Here is a 15,406-nt window from a genome sequence, read left to right on the forward strand (position 1 = left end):
AGGGCTGCAAATGAGGATAACGGGGTCAAAGCCGGGCCCTCAACCCAGCGAGGCGATGGCACCACCTGCAGCCTTCCACAGGCTGCTGGGGGTGCTGGGTCACCCGCGTGTCTGTCAGGGAGGGGCTGTACTGGGGAAGCGCCTGGCCTTTGCAGGGATCCTGCTGCTGGATGAGGCCCCCTTCTGCAACGCCATCCACTTAGAGTCTGCCAGGCTCATGTCTGTGTCTCTTTCTCCTAGATCCTGCCCGGCCTATACATCGGCAACTTCAAAGGTGAGTTCTTGCTTTTTTATTGTTGTGGTAAAATACACATAACATACAATGTGTCTTGACCATTTTAAAGTGTGTAGGTCAATGGCTTTAAGTAATTTGCATTGCTGTGCAGCCATCACCAACTTCCTTGTGCAGGACATTTCCCGTTCCCAAACTGAAACTGTGTCCCTGTTAAACACTAACTCCCCATTCCTCTCCTCCCAGCCCCGGGCAACCACCATTCTGCTTTCTGCCTCTAAGAATCTGACGACTCTCAGAACCTCCTCCTAGTGGAATCATACAGTATTTGTGCTTTCGAGACTGGCTTATTGTACTGAGCCCAGTGTCACAGTTCGTCTATGTTGTAGCATGTGTCAGAAGGGCCTTCCTTCTTAAAGCCGGATAATAGTCCATTGTGTGCATAGGTCTCATTTTGCTTCCATTTATTTGTTCATGGACATTTGGGCTGTTTCCACCAAAAGTGAGTTCACTTTTTAAAAGATCAGCTTTAGACTTCTCATGTGTGAGACTGACAGGCAAAGTGTAGACTCAGTCTGCAGTCTGTTCTGGGAGTGGCCGCCACTTGCACCCAAGCCCCTTGCTGGGTGCACCCCAACCCCTTGCCCGTCCCCTGATGGAGTGGTGTGAGGCTGTGAGGCTCCAGCTCTGCCTTGGGTGCTCCTTTTAACTCTCCACACCCGTTGGGATGTTATCATCAAAAGACAGTGGACAACAGGCACATTCAGCAATCACGTGACTTGCTTATACCCTTTGACCACTTTCATTTTTTAGTTACTGTTGAGAAATTTTCAGAAGCCTGTTCTTTTTAAGTCACCCGGGAAACAAGAGTGACGATTTCATTTCTGGCAGATTCTTCTCATCTGGTGCTGCTTCTCTTTTCACACATTTCCTGCCACTTGTTCAGTGCTGATTGATTTACTGTCAGCTATTGACTCTGTTTTCACTCAGCTCTAGGGCACGGTGGTCACTGGGCTTGTTGGCTTCCAGGGAGGGGCCAAGTCCGCCTGCCAGGTGACATTCAGAGTCTGTGTAAGTGAATCACTGAGAGGAGGTGGGAAGATAGAGATGAGGGCCCTTAATAGGATGGGAGGGGCTTGGGAAGCTTGCAGACAAGGCCCCACCGTGTTAGGTCGGGCAGAGCCAGACGGTGTCATCAGCAGCTCATGCTCCTCCCTGCCCTCACAAGCCGGAACACGGCCACTCCTGCTGGCTTTCTGGATGCTGCTGAAATTTCCGAGTTCAGATTCAAATTGATTGTACAAATAATCTTTGTTATTTCTCTGTGCTTTGTATAATGTTTATCTCCACACACCTCCCGCCCCTTCTCCCGCCAGCTCACTAATTGGCCTCAAAGAGAATTAATCACAGAGAGCTGACAGCTGCTAATTGTACGACAACATGTTAAAAATAGTACTGGACTTGCTAAATTAGTAAGCTTTGTAGTTCTGAAAAGCAGCAAACTCTTTGTGGTGGGTAGGCCAGGGTACATTAATGTAGCGAATGTCAGAGTTATTTAGTGAGGTATTAACTATTTTCATGGGGAAAGGGAGTATCTTTGAGAATAGAGTTTAGGATAAGTTCTTAGAAGTAGAATTGCTAGATGAAAGGTTTGAAATTAAAAATTTTAATAAATATGAACCAAATTCAATACTTCTGACAATAATATGTGAGAGTTTTAGCCTTAATCATGAAAGATTACCTTTTTTGGAAGGACGGCTTTAAGAAAATATTTAAATTTCTTTTCATACTACAAGCTACACCTGTTTTCTAAATGTTCCGTGACATAGGACTCCTTCCAGGTTCCTGGGTCTCGTGCTTTGTGGTTTAGTCTCTGAGACTGTTGTAGACAGCCCATCTCCTCTCCTTGTTCTTCGGGTCGATGCTGTGTTACTACCTTGAGTTATTCTGATATTGGTATGAGGTTGTGTTTTATTCACTCATTAGCCAAATATTTATTAAACGCTTTCCAGGTACGAGGCTTATGTAAAAGAAGGGAATGAGAGTACAGTGAATTGGCAGGTGGGGCTAGAAGGAGAGGAAGTGTTTTTTCCCCATTGTGCTGTGAATTCACTTGTTCATTGCACAAGCTTGTCGGGAGCACACAATGTGCTGGGAGTTGGATGTGGACCAGCGTCCCTGTCCTCAGGCTGTCAGAGTCCAACAGCAGGTGCAGAACAGTGTGTGTCCTCAGACGGGTTACACACCTGGGGGTGTAGACTGGGAAGATGGCATCTGCCTCACAGGGCTGTAGCGGGGCTGACCCAGACGATGGGCGATGCCCTCGGTGGGCTCAGTGCCCAATACCTGGTGCCCTGAGAAATAAACACCCACACACTCACTGCTGCTGCCATGGGGCCCGATGGATGCCAGGTCTGCAGTAGGCAGCTGGGTGGCATTAGCTGGCGAGGGTGGAAACCCAGTGTAGAATGTGGCCTCTTTCTTTTTTCCTGGGCGGCGAATCCAGCTGTCATATGTGCTCTCGCCTGGCATCTCATATAGTCATTTATCTTGCTCTTAAAATCACAAGTAATACGTTCCTCTTGTAACACAAGAACCAGTAAAGTGGAAAGGAACGTGGACAGTCCCTCCCTTCCTCTGTCCCTTCTCCTTCCTCCCCTCTCTTCTCTTCCCCTTCCCATTTCCTCTCTTCCCGCCCCACTTCCCTCCTTTTTCTCTCCCTCCCTTCCTTCCTTCTCCTCTTCCCTCCTTCCTTTCAGTGGGATCCCTCACGTGTCACTCTGCAGCCCTTAAAAAAAAAAAAAAAAAAGCTTTGTAATGAGTCAACAAATGGTTTTGCAGGACCTGGTGATTTTTCCTCCTGGAGAAGACCCACAAACAAACCCAGCTCTGGAGCCCGGTCTTTGGGTCTTCGACGCTTTGGTGAGAGCCTCTCTGTTGAGGCTCCAGGATGCAGCAGGCAGCCTCGCCCACACACCAGGAGGGAAGGCAGGGAGTGGAAGCCAGAGAGAGCAGCCCCTCCCTGGGCCAGAGGGTGGGTCCGTGGCTTCCTTACAACTGTGTGCCAGCAACAGTGGATGTCAGCTGCCAGAGGAAGCCCTCGTTGTTTGAAGATGTCCACAGAATTCTAGAAAAGAGGGAACACTCTTAGGTACTGTGTGTATGCGGGTGGTGCACGTTGAGACCATGTTCACGGTCTAGAGCTTGTGTTTTGTGTCTGCCAGTGAGACAGACAGTCCTGGTGGGTACCCAGTTGTTTGGACAGGGCCAGCCTGGTCAGAGGTAGTCTGCTGTCAGCTTGCTGAGACAACATAACCATGCTTGAGAGGTCAGCATATGTCCATCCAGACTTATTTTTTCCACATGAATTCTAACTGGTAACCTTCCTGTTAGTTTTATGAGTTACTAGCCTGTTGCATTTGTGATTGGCAGTTGGGGAGGGGCCCACTGGCACCAGGCCAAAGTCCGTTCCCTCTGGGGCTCAGTGTTAGGGTGCACATGACCTTGTGGGATTCTTGCTAAAGTGCACGTTCTGATCAAGTAGACCTGGGGTGGAGTCAGCTCCAGGTGATGCTGTGCTGCCGGTTGGAGGACCCCATGCTGAGCACCAGCGTGCTAAGTTCTGACCCTATAGGTCTGTGCTCAGGAGCAGCGCGTTGGAAATATACAAGCTGTGTCTGTGCAGCTGAGGAAGCTCCACCCTGGGCCTTACAGCTGGATTCCCAGCTCGTGACTTCGCTGCTCATTGGCCTTCCAGGACAATCAATAATGTGAAGTTCGTAAGAAATAAAGTTCCAGTGTCATCACCCGGCAGGTTTCATTAAGCATTTTATGCACTCAAGTAAGTGGGCAGAGCCTGTGCCTCATGGGAAGGGATGCACCAGTGGACATGGTGCGAGCGTGCAGTGAGGAAGAGGAGAAGCGCTGGCCCTGGAGTGCTTCCCTTTGCTTTGGAGTCCAGCAGTCCGTTGGCCGTTGTGTGATATCGGGTGGTCTTCTGTATTCAGAAATGTACACTTTTTTTTTCCCCAGGCCACTTTAAAAAGATTCACTCTGTATTATAAAGGCATTTTACTGGGTGAAGAGAATGTTCTAAAGTTATGATTTGTGACAGGTACGCAGCCTTGTGAATGTATGAAACCACTGAATCATGGACTTGATCAGGGTGCATATTATGGTGTGTGAGTTATATCTCAATAAAGCTGCTGTGAAAGGAGAAAAGTAGATTGAAACAAATATGGATTGTTAAAATTCAAACGCCAGGTGGAGTGGGTGTCTGGAGGAGCCAGATGGGAGGGTAAGATGAGCTGGCCCCGTCAGGCTGCCCCACGTCTGCTGGGTCCCTGTCCCACCTTCTGCGGGTTCGGGGAGCGCCGAAGCCCCGGCTTTGTCTGTTTCACTGCTTGTCTAAAATGTCCATACCGGTGGCGATTGGAAAATCCCATTTTGGTGTGAATGTGAGGACTGGCTGCCTGTGTCTTCCAAAACGATTTTAGCTTCTGCCTAATTAATTCTAAGCTAGCCCTGCTGGTACTCCAGCTTGTGAGGGGTGGGGGGTTGGCAGTGAGTCTGCATGTGCTGTGTAGATGGCTCCCATCCATAGCAGGTGGCTTCGAGGTAATGATTTAGCTCAAGCGGGAGTGAGAGGAGACTGCCCTTACGGGATGGATGCCTTTCTGAGCCTGATAAAGGGCTCGTGTTCCTCATATAAAAAGGTTTTTTCTTTCTCACTTCGGGTCAAAAGATGAGCTGGTCAGAAATAAACTTAGGCAAAATGCTTGAAAGTGATAGCCCTGAATCTGAAGCTCGAGAATTTGAATCTGGGAAAGCAGCAGCCTGGAACGTGGAGCCTGAGAGGCTGGAGCAATGGAAAGAGTCTTAAAATGAAACTGGTGTTTTAATGTGAGTTAAATTTTTTTCCTGACATTGCTGAATGTTTAGAACAACGTTTCTTGATTTCTGCATCATCATCAAGGCTTGTTAGAAATGGAGATTCCTCAGCCCCGGGGTGGATCAGGAACTAAGCGTGCGTTCTGGCCTCCGCCTTTCTAACTGAGCCTCTTGGTAGTTCACAGGGTGTTAAACTTTAGAGCCACTCATGTAGAACACACACACACACACACACACGTAAGCGATAAAGAAGGAAAAAAACCACTTGTAATTCCGTCTCTGAGCTGGGGCTGCCTTTGGACCAGTCCCGCCATGCTCCCTGCTGTGGGAGGGAGCATGTCTCTGCGCTTTTATACGTTGGGTCTGTGTCATATTTATGGTTCGCATTATACCCCGAGCATTTTCCCATGCCATGAAATAGTCTCCAGAACCATGATAATTAAACATTTGCCTTTCTTTGTTGTTGCTGTTTCGTTTTGTTTGAGGTGGATTCTCACTCTGTTGCCCAGGCTGGAGTTCAGTGGGATGATCTCAGCTCACGGCAACCTCTGCCTCCTGGGTTCAAGCGATCCTCCTACTTCAGCCTCCCTAGTAGTGGGGATTACAGGTGCACACCACCACGCCCAGATACATTTTGTAATTTTAGTAGAGACCTGATTTCGCCATGTTGGCCAGGCTGGTCTCACACTCCTGACCTCAGGTGATCCGCCTGTCTCGGCCTCCCAAAGTTCCAGGATTACAGGTGTGAGTCACCACACCCTGCCTAAACATTTGCCTTTCAATCCATTTCTCCTGTATCATTTTGAAAAGCTTGGCCAGGCTGGGATGGGGGCGCAGAGAAGTGGACCTCCTCATTTCCTGCTGGCCCCCTGTTTTGTAGATTAGTTAGAAGGGTTCCAATTCAGGGGATCACACCATTCGGTCTTCTTTTTGCAGATAGGAATATTGGAAGGGAATATAATTTTGTTATCTTCTTAGGTTCATATGGAGATAATTTAATAGCCAACTGATAGCTGATAGACAGTTCTGTTTGGAATTTCCAGAAAGAGTTTCATTTTTTAATTGTGCTTTAAAGTGAATATAGATGATGTAAACCACAGGCCTGTCTGAATCCAGAACCGTCCATGCTTTTGATATCTGGGGAAAGAAGTAATGCACAGAGTTAGTGGTTCTTTTGTATTTAGCTTTTTAAGAATTCTAATCATTAAGAGGTCATTGAATTTAAAAAATATATTTTAAATATCCCTAATATTGTGTGTCTCATGCAAAAAGACTGACCTAAGGTCATCTCTTACAAATGCTGACTACAAAATGGTCTTGTAAATTTAGCTTCCTGATGATGTAATCCATCATGATTACAACGTTGATTAATCTAAGTGCACTTCAAGTGCTGGATTAACACTGTTTTTGCCTAAAAGGAAGAAGCTGAGGCAAAATTAATACAGAGAGTTTATCTGGGCCAAGCTTGAGGACTGTAGCCTGAAACACACTTTCGAGTTGCCTTGGGGAGGGCTCCGGAGAATAAAACAGAGGCTCAAGTTTTTAAAGAAAAAAGATGGATCAGGAGAGTGGTGATTACAAAAAATTGTTCAGCAGGAATTCTCATTGGTTTATAGAATTAACATTGGTTAATGACTGGCTATACGATACTGAACTGTGATGTATGGCATCTTATGGCTCCTTGGCATCCGTCTAGGGACCACATAGCAGATGGTTCGAGGTAGCCATTTAGCCACGCGGCAGTGAGAGGAGGCTGCGGTTATATTCCAGAGGCCTTTCTGCGTCTGATCATTTCAAGGGACTCTTGTTCCTCATAGAAAGTTTTTTTCTTTGTCACTCTGGGTCAAAAGATGAGACAGTCAGAAATAAAGTTAGACAAAATATATGAAAGCAGTAGCCCGAAATTCCCTACATGTATGGTCAGTTATGAAGTTTCAGGAAAGAAATAGGTAAGTCATTTTGTGGGTTTTTTTTTTTTTTTTCTGGCTAGACTTTAGGAGTAATTAACTTGCAAAGATATCAAAATGTCCATCCCCTTTCTTCTCTGACAGACGCCAGGGATGCGGAACAGTTGAGCAAGAACAAGGTGACACATATTCTGTCTGTCCACGATAGTGCCAGGCCTATGCTGGAGGTAAGAGGGCACCGGGGGGCGTGTGTGGGCGTCTTCATTTGTATTCCGTGGGAGTGCCTATGACGTTCATGAAGGCAACCACGTTCTCTCCGTGCGAACGTGCTCCTGTGGTCTCTGACGGTGTTCCCGTGGTGCTCAGGCCGTCGTTAGGTCAGCGCGCTGTCTGTGGCGTGGCGCAAGGGTGTGCTTTTTCTGATCACACTCCTGCTGCATTGCCACTTTGGCTTTCTTGGCTAAATGCCTAGGAATAAGCTCATGCTGCATTTCCCGCTGGACCTTAAGGACATTTAAAGCCCATTTTCATTCCTTTCAGAGTTATCTCTGGTTTTAAAATCCAAAACACTTCAGCCTGCTCATTTCCTGATTTTGTCCCAGTTAAGCTCAAATAGCCACCATTGGCATCTAGGGGTAAAAGAAAACAGAAGGTAAACTGTGCCTGGAGGTTTCCCAGGGCCGCTCTAACCTGGAGACTTTTGTGTAGAAGCTGTTGTGTTTCAGGTTTTCAGGGTAAACAGGGTGTGTCTGCTTGTGCACTAATTCCAAAAACATCTTTAAATTTACCCTAATGGACGGTTTGAGCTGTTGGCCAGAGGTAAAATCTGTTTATGTTTATTGGCCTTGACAGAGCCCAAGTTACCTCCTTTTAGAAAATAATGCTGTGTGGTTGCGATGTATGTGTTTTTCTATTTTAGGGTGGGGTGTTGGAAAGGGAGGGGTGACTTGTTCTGAAAGAAAGAATCCTGGTTCAGGCTGTTTTCATTTAAATTTATATTAGGCAAGAGTAGGTAATGTTTTTTAATTGTATCTGTTCTCTTTAGCCATAAGGGCTGCCAGATTTTAGTTAGTATAAAGCAAGCTAAAACTGGTGAGAATGTAGAATAACAAATGATTCTACTAAACATTGTAGTACCAGAGATTCATAGCTGGTGAACAAACCTCAATTAATTTCTCCAGATCGCCGAGCTCCTACTTCCTTGTATTGTTTACTCATAAATTTTTTTGGTAAGGTGCCGTAATTTGTGTTCCAGCATGATTTTATTGGAAATAACAACAACAACAAACATTTTTTGGAGCCTAAGAGTTCCTTTGAAAATGGCCACTCCATTTTTTCATCTGTCAACAATAGTTTGTATTTAAAATACAGCCAAGCTATGGCCAAGATGGTAAGTTAAACTGCAAACTGGTCATGATTGACTTCCTCTTAAATCACAAGATGAGGCTTGAGGTTTCCTTTATTTTAATAAATTGCAGAGATGCCCTCTCCACCCTCAGCCCCAGGCCTGCCTCCTGCTTTATACTCCATTTAATGGAACACACTGTCGTGTGTGCACATGACCCTTCAATCTGCTCCCATTGTGACCTCTGTGTAGACAGGAGATCTGCCAGTGTTAGAAATCAGAGCTGCAGCCCTTGTCACTCGGGAAGCCACAGGCTAGCGAGTGAAGCAGGTGGGTTGTAACTCAGGTATAAAGAGCACACTGATTGTGTAAAACCTCAGAGCTGTGGGCACACTGTGTTCCCAGCACAGCACACTGCAGATGCTTTTTTATTCCCTCTGTAGCTCAGTCTACAAGGACAAATTCTGCCGTTAAAAAGAGAGAGAAGTCTGCCCTTTTTCTTCACTGGGATGGCTTTTCCTTGGAGACATCCTGTTGTAGTCTCTGGGTGCTATTATTATCTTAGCTTCATAATAAGTACTTCCGTGTGATTTTATATTTATTAAGTGTTATACCACTGTTTTGTAGCATAGTGTAGTTTCGTATTGCCCCTCTTAGCATTTTATTAATCTTTAAGTTCACAAGTAATGCATGATCTATTCTTATTTTAAACATTAAAACAACAGCCTCTGATTGCACAGTGGGGAAAAGTGAGGCACCAAAGTTATTGGATTGGTGGTGCACACGTTAAGTTACACTCTTAGAAGTTTCAAATCTTTGTTTAGCTGTCTGCGTGGGGCATAAAGGCAGTCTTCTGTCTTGAGTTTCAAATCCAGATCCGGAAGCTGTGTCCTCACGCAGCCTGAGATGAGTCAGGGAAATGATGTGTTTGCAGTCGGTGGGGAATTAATGGATGGGTTTGACGCCTCAGCAGCTCCATGTTCTGCCGGCCCTGATCCTGGGAGAGAAACGGGGCAGGGATGAAGGTGAGCGGGGAGACTGTGCAGGGTCAAGCAAATGCAGTGCGCTGACCCCCCGGTTGGTGAGAGCCCCGAAGTGAGGGTGAAGGAATAAGTGGTAGGTGAGGAGAGAGCTGGGTGTCCTCTCTTTTCTGAGATCTTCAAAACCACACGTATTTATTGAATGGCCACTAGCTTCTCTGGGCAGCCCCGGGCTGGGGCTTGGTAGGAAGTGGGAGGGTAGCTCCTGTCTGAAATGGAAGGGTTTTAGTCTTACTACGTCCATGCCGGTGTCCCGCGAGCCCTGCTGCTGTGAAGCCGTGTGCTGGGCACTACGCTGTGGATACTTCTGTGGGTCATTTCCAACGAACATCTCAGTGCGTTTAAAGCTCTGGGGTACTTAGCATCCATTACAAAGGGCTTTTTTCTCAAAGAGTTTCTACTCTAGTTCTACCTTTATTGTGATGGAGACTACGTGAGAGAGGGTATTCATATTGTTGGATGTGGTCATGCAAGTTGAGAAAACTTAGCACACTTTATTCTCCTCTGGAAGGTTCGTGGTCGTGTAGTCAGAATAAAGGCTTGAGAGCCCTGTTGTGCAGACATACATCAGCCTTTGTGAGCCGGGAAACATTGTATGTGCTTGCTTATGTGATGCGTCTCCTACTGAGACCCCCATGGAATATTTCCTGTGAAATCCAGGGGATCCAAATAAGGAGGCCCCCATGGGAGCCTCCGGGGTGAGCCCTGGTCTGGAGGGTTGCTTGTGCAGCAGTGGGCTGAGGTACCTGGGTGGGAGGGGAGGGTACCACTCTGGGCTTATTGCTGGCTGAGGCTGCCTTTGTACAGACTGCTGCCTTTCAATCCTGGTTTACTTGGTTTGTTGTGAGAACCTGCTATAGGCAGAATGGAAGGTTGTACAGTTTTTGAGCCTGTTCCATCCTCTCTGGAGGTAATGATCTGTAACCTGTCACAACTCCCGACCAACGACTGTGCTATGAAATGTACCTGCTACGAGAGATCTGATGAAGAAAGTTTTAGTCCTTATGCACTTACTGAGTTTACTTAGGAAGGAACTGAGGAACTTGTGCCTTGGTTGCTTTTGGTTGGATTAGATCGGACTTCATTATTTGGGTAATTTGCTGGGGGTTGGGGTTTCCCAAAATAGCATTCACAGCATCTTGTACTCTTCCTACAGCCTGGCTGGAAAAATAACATGGAAGGTCTGTTCTCAGGCCTTCAGAGTGGCTGTGCCTTGCCTGTGGTCAGGCAGCGGCTGGATGGTCTCTGATGCGTCTTGGGTGGATGAGACAAGGTGTGTTTATCCACTGGACCATGAGGGATGAGGTGGTCAGCCAAGGGAAAAAGGCCTGTGTCTCCACTTACTACCTCTTCAGAAGAGTGGCTGAGGAGTAGACCTTCCAGAACGGAGATCTTAGAAACATAAGAGGAACCTGGGGACTTCTAGGCTTTCTAGTCCGCCCTAAAGTCACATCTGAGATTCTGAGCAGCTCTGGCCCATTTCTGTGCCCCACCGCTGTCTGTCTGAGACAGAAGTCCCAGCTAAGCAGGGTCTAGAGATGAGCAAGCCCAGCTCCGTCGCTGGGTGGACAGAAACCTGGACGACGGGAGACGTGAAAGGGCTTGCCTGGGATTCATTCCCACGGCCGTCTGGGTCACCTGATGGAAGCCGGGACTCCTCGGTCAGACCGGGGTTTCCCAGCATGCCTCGCTGCCCCCGTTCCCTCCTGGCACAACTGATGTTTCCGATATCCTTAGTGGTATTGGTAGATCTTACCAGATCACCTTGGAAAAAGGTTGTGCGATTTGTGCTTGTACTAGCAAGGCATGAAAGTGCCTTCCCCCCATGCCATCACCAGCGCAGAGCTTTGCTCTTCTTTACTTCTAATTAGCAAGATTTTTTTTTTTTTTTTTTTTTTTTTTTTTTTTTTGAGATGGAGTCTCACTCTGTCGCCCGGGCTGGAGTGCAGTGGCCGGATCTCAGCTCACTGCAAGCTCCGCCTCCTGGGTTTACGCCATTCTCCTGCCTCAGCCTCCCGTGTAGCTGGGACTACAGGTACCCGCCACCTCGCCCGGCTAGTTTTTTGTATTTTTTTAGTAGAGACGGGGTTTCACCGCGTTAGCCAGGATGGTCTCGATCTCCTGACCTCGTGATCCGCCCGTCTCGGCCTCCCAAAGTGCTGGGATTACAGGCTTGAGCCACCGCGCCCGGCCCATTAGCAAGATTTTTGCTGTTATTTGCTGCAAATACCCTCTTCACACATCCCGTCCCTTTCCAGATAGTTCTTCCCTTTGAAGACAATGGGTTACTGCTTTATTCATTTCTTGAGCTCCTACCACGTTCCAGGCCTTGGGACGGGTACTGTGGGTGACAGAAATGAGTTCATCCCAAGATCTTCCCTGCCAGAGCCTTTAGTGTTTGCACAAGATATGCATTGTAGATGCTTTATAAACGTTAATGACCATGAGAGAAGAGCTGTAGCTTGGAGCAGGAACAGAGCCTGTGGAAGCCCAGAGAATGAGGTCCCTCTTCTGCCGTTGAATCTGGAGACATTTGACTGGGCCTGTGGCGATGCCTAGGAATTCAGAAAGTGTGATCCCTGGCACTCCGGCTGGTGGGCAGTGCCAGGACATGACTTCCTCTGAGAACTCGGAGTCCGGCAAGGTGGATGGTGTTATTTTGGTGCCTCTATGGCTTACCCAGGCTGCCTGGGTGACTTCTCACATCATCTGTCAGCAAGTGGCAGGGCCAGGGCTGGAACCGAGGCCTTCTCACTACAGAGGCAAGGGTTTTGTAGCCAGCCGTAGCCCTTCAGGAGTACACTTTTGGTATCAAAACTTTGGAGCATATGATGCTGGTAAAATGGCGGAAGATGATTGCCACATATATTAATTTCAGTAGAAAGTAAGCCCAGACCTGTTTAAGAGGAAAAAACAAAATCCTCCTTCACCTGTGCCCATGTTCGGACTTTGTCAGGGAGTCGCTTGTGTCTGCTCAGAAGTGTTTCCTTTTTTGTGGGGCTGGGTGGGGGCAGCGTCTTTAGCGTCTGCTGATGGCTCCAGGTTTGAGGGTTGGTGAAAACTCCGGTTGCAAAGACAGTGATTTTTCAAATCAGAAACCCGATATTGTTTGTAGTTGCTGAGAAAATAATATTGAGCAATGAAAGGTTTCTCCCTTCCCCTGAAAAAAAGAAACAGAACTCTTTCTAATGTAAAAATTTCATGTTTCATTTTTCATTTTGTGTATTTAACCAGAGCACCTGCAGGAAACAAAACTATTTCTCACTATTAACAAAAAAAAAGTTCTAAGAAATATTATCATGCCTTCACTAGGCTTCTAACATGGAGAACCTTACCTTTTTAAAAATAACACATATTGTAAGATTATAGTGTAGGATCAGGTAGAGAAAAAATGATTTATACTCATCTGTGAAGACCAGGGTATTGTTTGTGTACCAGGTAGCTTTTATGAGCTAGAGTTCAGCTTGGATATTTTCTGTTTTCAGTGTGAACCATTTATGGTATTTTTAAAAGAATGGGATGTTTTCATATGCAGACATTTATTCTTGGTGATTCTATTTATGTTTCTTTTAACGCTGAAGACATTTTTTGAAGTGTTGGTGCCAGGACTTCAATTGTGTTAGTTTGTGGTTGGCTTCTGCCTCTGGTTGTTATCTGTATGCCTGTACTTCTGTCTTTATTTACCTGCTTACTGATGAGCAAACTCCCCAAGGTGAGATGCCCAGTCCGCTGGGATGGCCCCGTCCTCTTTCCCTGGGTTACGAGGGCTCCTGGAGGGACCCTGGTTTCCTGCCACATGTTCCTCTTGCTGATCCACCCCATTCCTCTTGAACAGAAGTTTTGTTGGCTCCCCAAATGTAAAGCAAGCCAGAAGCAAGATGATAAAGGGTGTTTAAAGCTGAAGAAGGCATGTGTGTATTCTCTTTCCTCTCTTCCCACCCTCTCTTGCCCACATGAATTCTTCCTCCCTCCGAAAGGGACACCGTCAGGGTCCTCCAAACTCAGGACTTCTGCCCCGTTTCTGTAATATCTTCAGTTTTTACTCTCAGTTGGGTCGTGAGTTATGTGTGCACTGTCACTACTTCTGTAGGGTATTAAGCATCCATTTAACCTGTGCTTGATGACGTAAGTGTTCATGGCCCACATCGGGCTCCTGGGCTGGCCTGCAAGCCCACACAGGCAGCCGCCGTGCTGGAGTTTCTCTGGTCCTTAGAGCACTCAGCGTGGATCCAGCACACAGGGGCCCCTCTGCAGACGTCTGCTAATGAGAGGCGAGATATGCACCTTTTTAGCCCCATTCCAAAGTGAGAAATCATGTCTTGTCGTGTCTTTGGTCACTTGTGGCTCGTTAGGGTATGAAAGTAGAGTTGGGTCAAGAATGATTTCTTTATCACGAGCAATTTGTGAAGCCAGAGGATCGGTTAGTCCAATGCAGCCTGGCTTCTCTGGGCTGTCTGTGTAGTTCCTCCTTTCTCTGGTAAGCAGCGGTGCCTGTGGATGTCCTGCTCCACAGAGCTGCTGTGGCCTCTGGTTCAGAATGATCCTTTCCTAAGTTACTAACAACCAATAATCCCCTGCACAGCTCCTGTGACTTTCTCACTGATCTCTAGAGAGCTACCTTTGGTTGGCATTAAAAGGTTCGCTCTGCAAGGAGGACCATGCATCCACGACACAGACAGTGACAGTCAGTTAAAGGTGGCTTTGCCGTGGTCAAGCCCCATGCCGGGGTGGGGACACAGCTTGTGGAAACGCTGTCACAGACTTCGCAAAGCTTATCATCATTAGGAAAAGCTGAGAGGACATTCAGGGCACAGGGACTTGTGTTCTGGTTGTCAAGAGAGAGCCTCATTGACTGTGGCCCTCCTCCAGCAGCCACTGAGGCTGCCATGCAGGCCGTCACCTCCAGCCCCGCTTTTCACCAGGTGACCACAGCAGGCCTCAGTTCTCAGGACCCCAAGGCCTTTCCTGTCCAGAACTGCAAGTCAAAGAAGCTGTGGGTTGCGCTTCTCCAGGCACAAGGAGGATAACGCCCCAAAGCCACACATCTCACACACACAGATGAGTGCAGACGTTCAGGTGTGCAGCCATTCATGGCAGCCCTGTTTGTAATGGCAACAGATTGGAGCCAGCCCCCATATTCGGCAGGAGGGGAGTGGTCAGTGATGGTTCATCCATTTTCAGGAATACTTGGCAGCAATTCAACGAGAAAAGGAAGACGTCTGTGTGTTCACAGGGTTAAGTCCACTGTTAAGAAAAAGAAGCAAGTTATAGGATGATACCCATAATATAACCACATCTGTGTAAAATTTAAAGTCAGTGGCGTATTTCTGTATTACATTTATATGCATGATGATGCACAGATAAGGGTTGGAAAGGACCATGCCAGACTCCTCAAACTGGCTATTTCCTAGAGAACTAGAATGGAAAGGGAGGGAAGGATGGATGGTTCCCACTTTTTCCTCTATTTAAAAAAGAAAAAAATTCTTGAATTTATTTGTCACAGTAAGATCATGTCCAAGTATCCATTTGAGTGAAGAGAGGGAGAGAGAGAAGGGAAGGGCGTCTGTGGGCCATGCTCTGTGTGTCTGGTAGTGATAGGTAGATTTCATTTGAATGTTCAGGCCTGACTGGAAGGCAGTCTGTGTTTGGCTACATCCTGCTGTCCATGGCCAGTTGGTCCAAAGCAAGTATGCCATCCACTTCATATCAGTCATCTTAATCTTCAAAGGGAGAAGACGGCCCAAGACACTTCTTTAATGGTCTAGACTTTATTTCCTGTGTGCTCTATTTCTACCTGATTGATTGGACACAAAATGAATCTCTGCCCCTTTTCAGGACTCACAGATCCCCGGGGGACACAGCTCGAAGTGCTGGGCAAGCTTTCCTATTCACGTTGGCCATGGTTTCCAGCGTGGGTGAATTCAGCTATCTCACCGAAAAACACTGTGGGTGTCAAGTTGCTAGAAAGGTCCAGGTCTTTTGAAAACCAGTT

General features: G+C 47.1%; 1 protein-coding gene across 4 annotated transcripts in view; it reads left to right on the plus strand.

Moving 5' to 3' along the window:
• The window catches only part of DUSP22 (dual specificity phosphatase 22), a 57,304-nt gene that overhangs the window by 11,640 nt on the left and 30,258 nt on the right, over positions 1-15,406 (plus strand). For 3 of the 4 annotated variants that reach the window (XR_004438471.1, XM_033216023.1, XM_033216021.1), the window contains exons 2-3: positions 241-274; positions 7,174-7,256. Coding sequence is in view for 3 of the 4 variants with exons in the window: in XM_033216023.1 (XP_033071914.1) it covers positions 241-274; positions 7,174-7,256 (117 nt within the window). In the remaining variant the exon portion in view is untranslated. The remainder of the gene's footprint in view (positions 1-240; positions 275-7,173; positions 7,257-15,406) is intronic. The other variant, XM_033216024.1, reaches the window with a different exon arrangement.

This window comes from Trachypithecus francoisi, unplaced genomic scaffold, assembly GCF_009764315.1.
Source record: "Trachypithecus francoisi isolate TF-2019V2 unplaced genomic scaffold, Tfra_2.0 Lachesis_group10, whole genome shotgun sequence".
Taxonomy (NCBI): Eukaryota; Metazoa; Chordata; class Mammalia; order Primates; family Cercopithecidae; genus Trachypithecus; species Trachypithecus francoisi.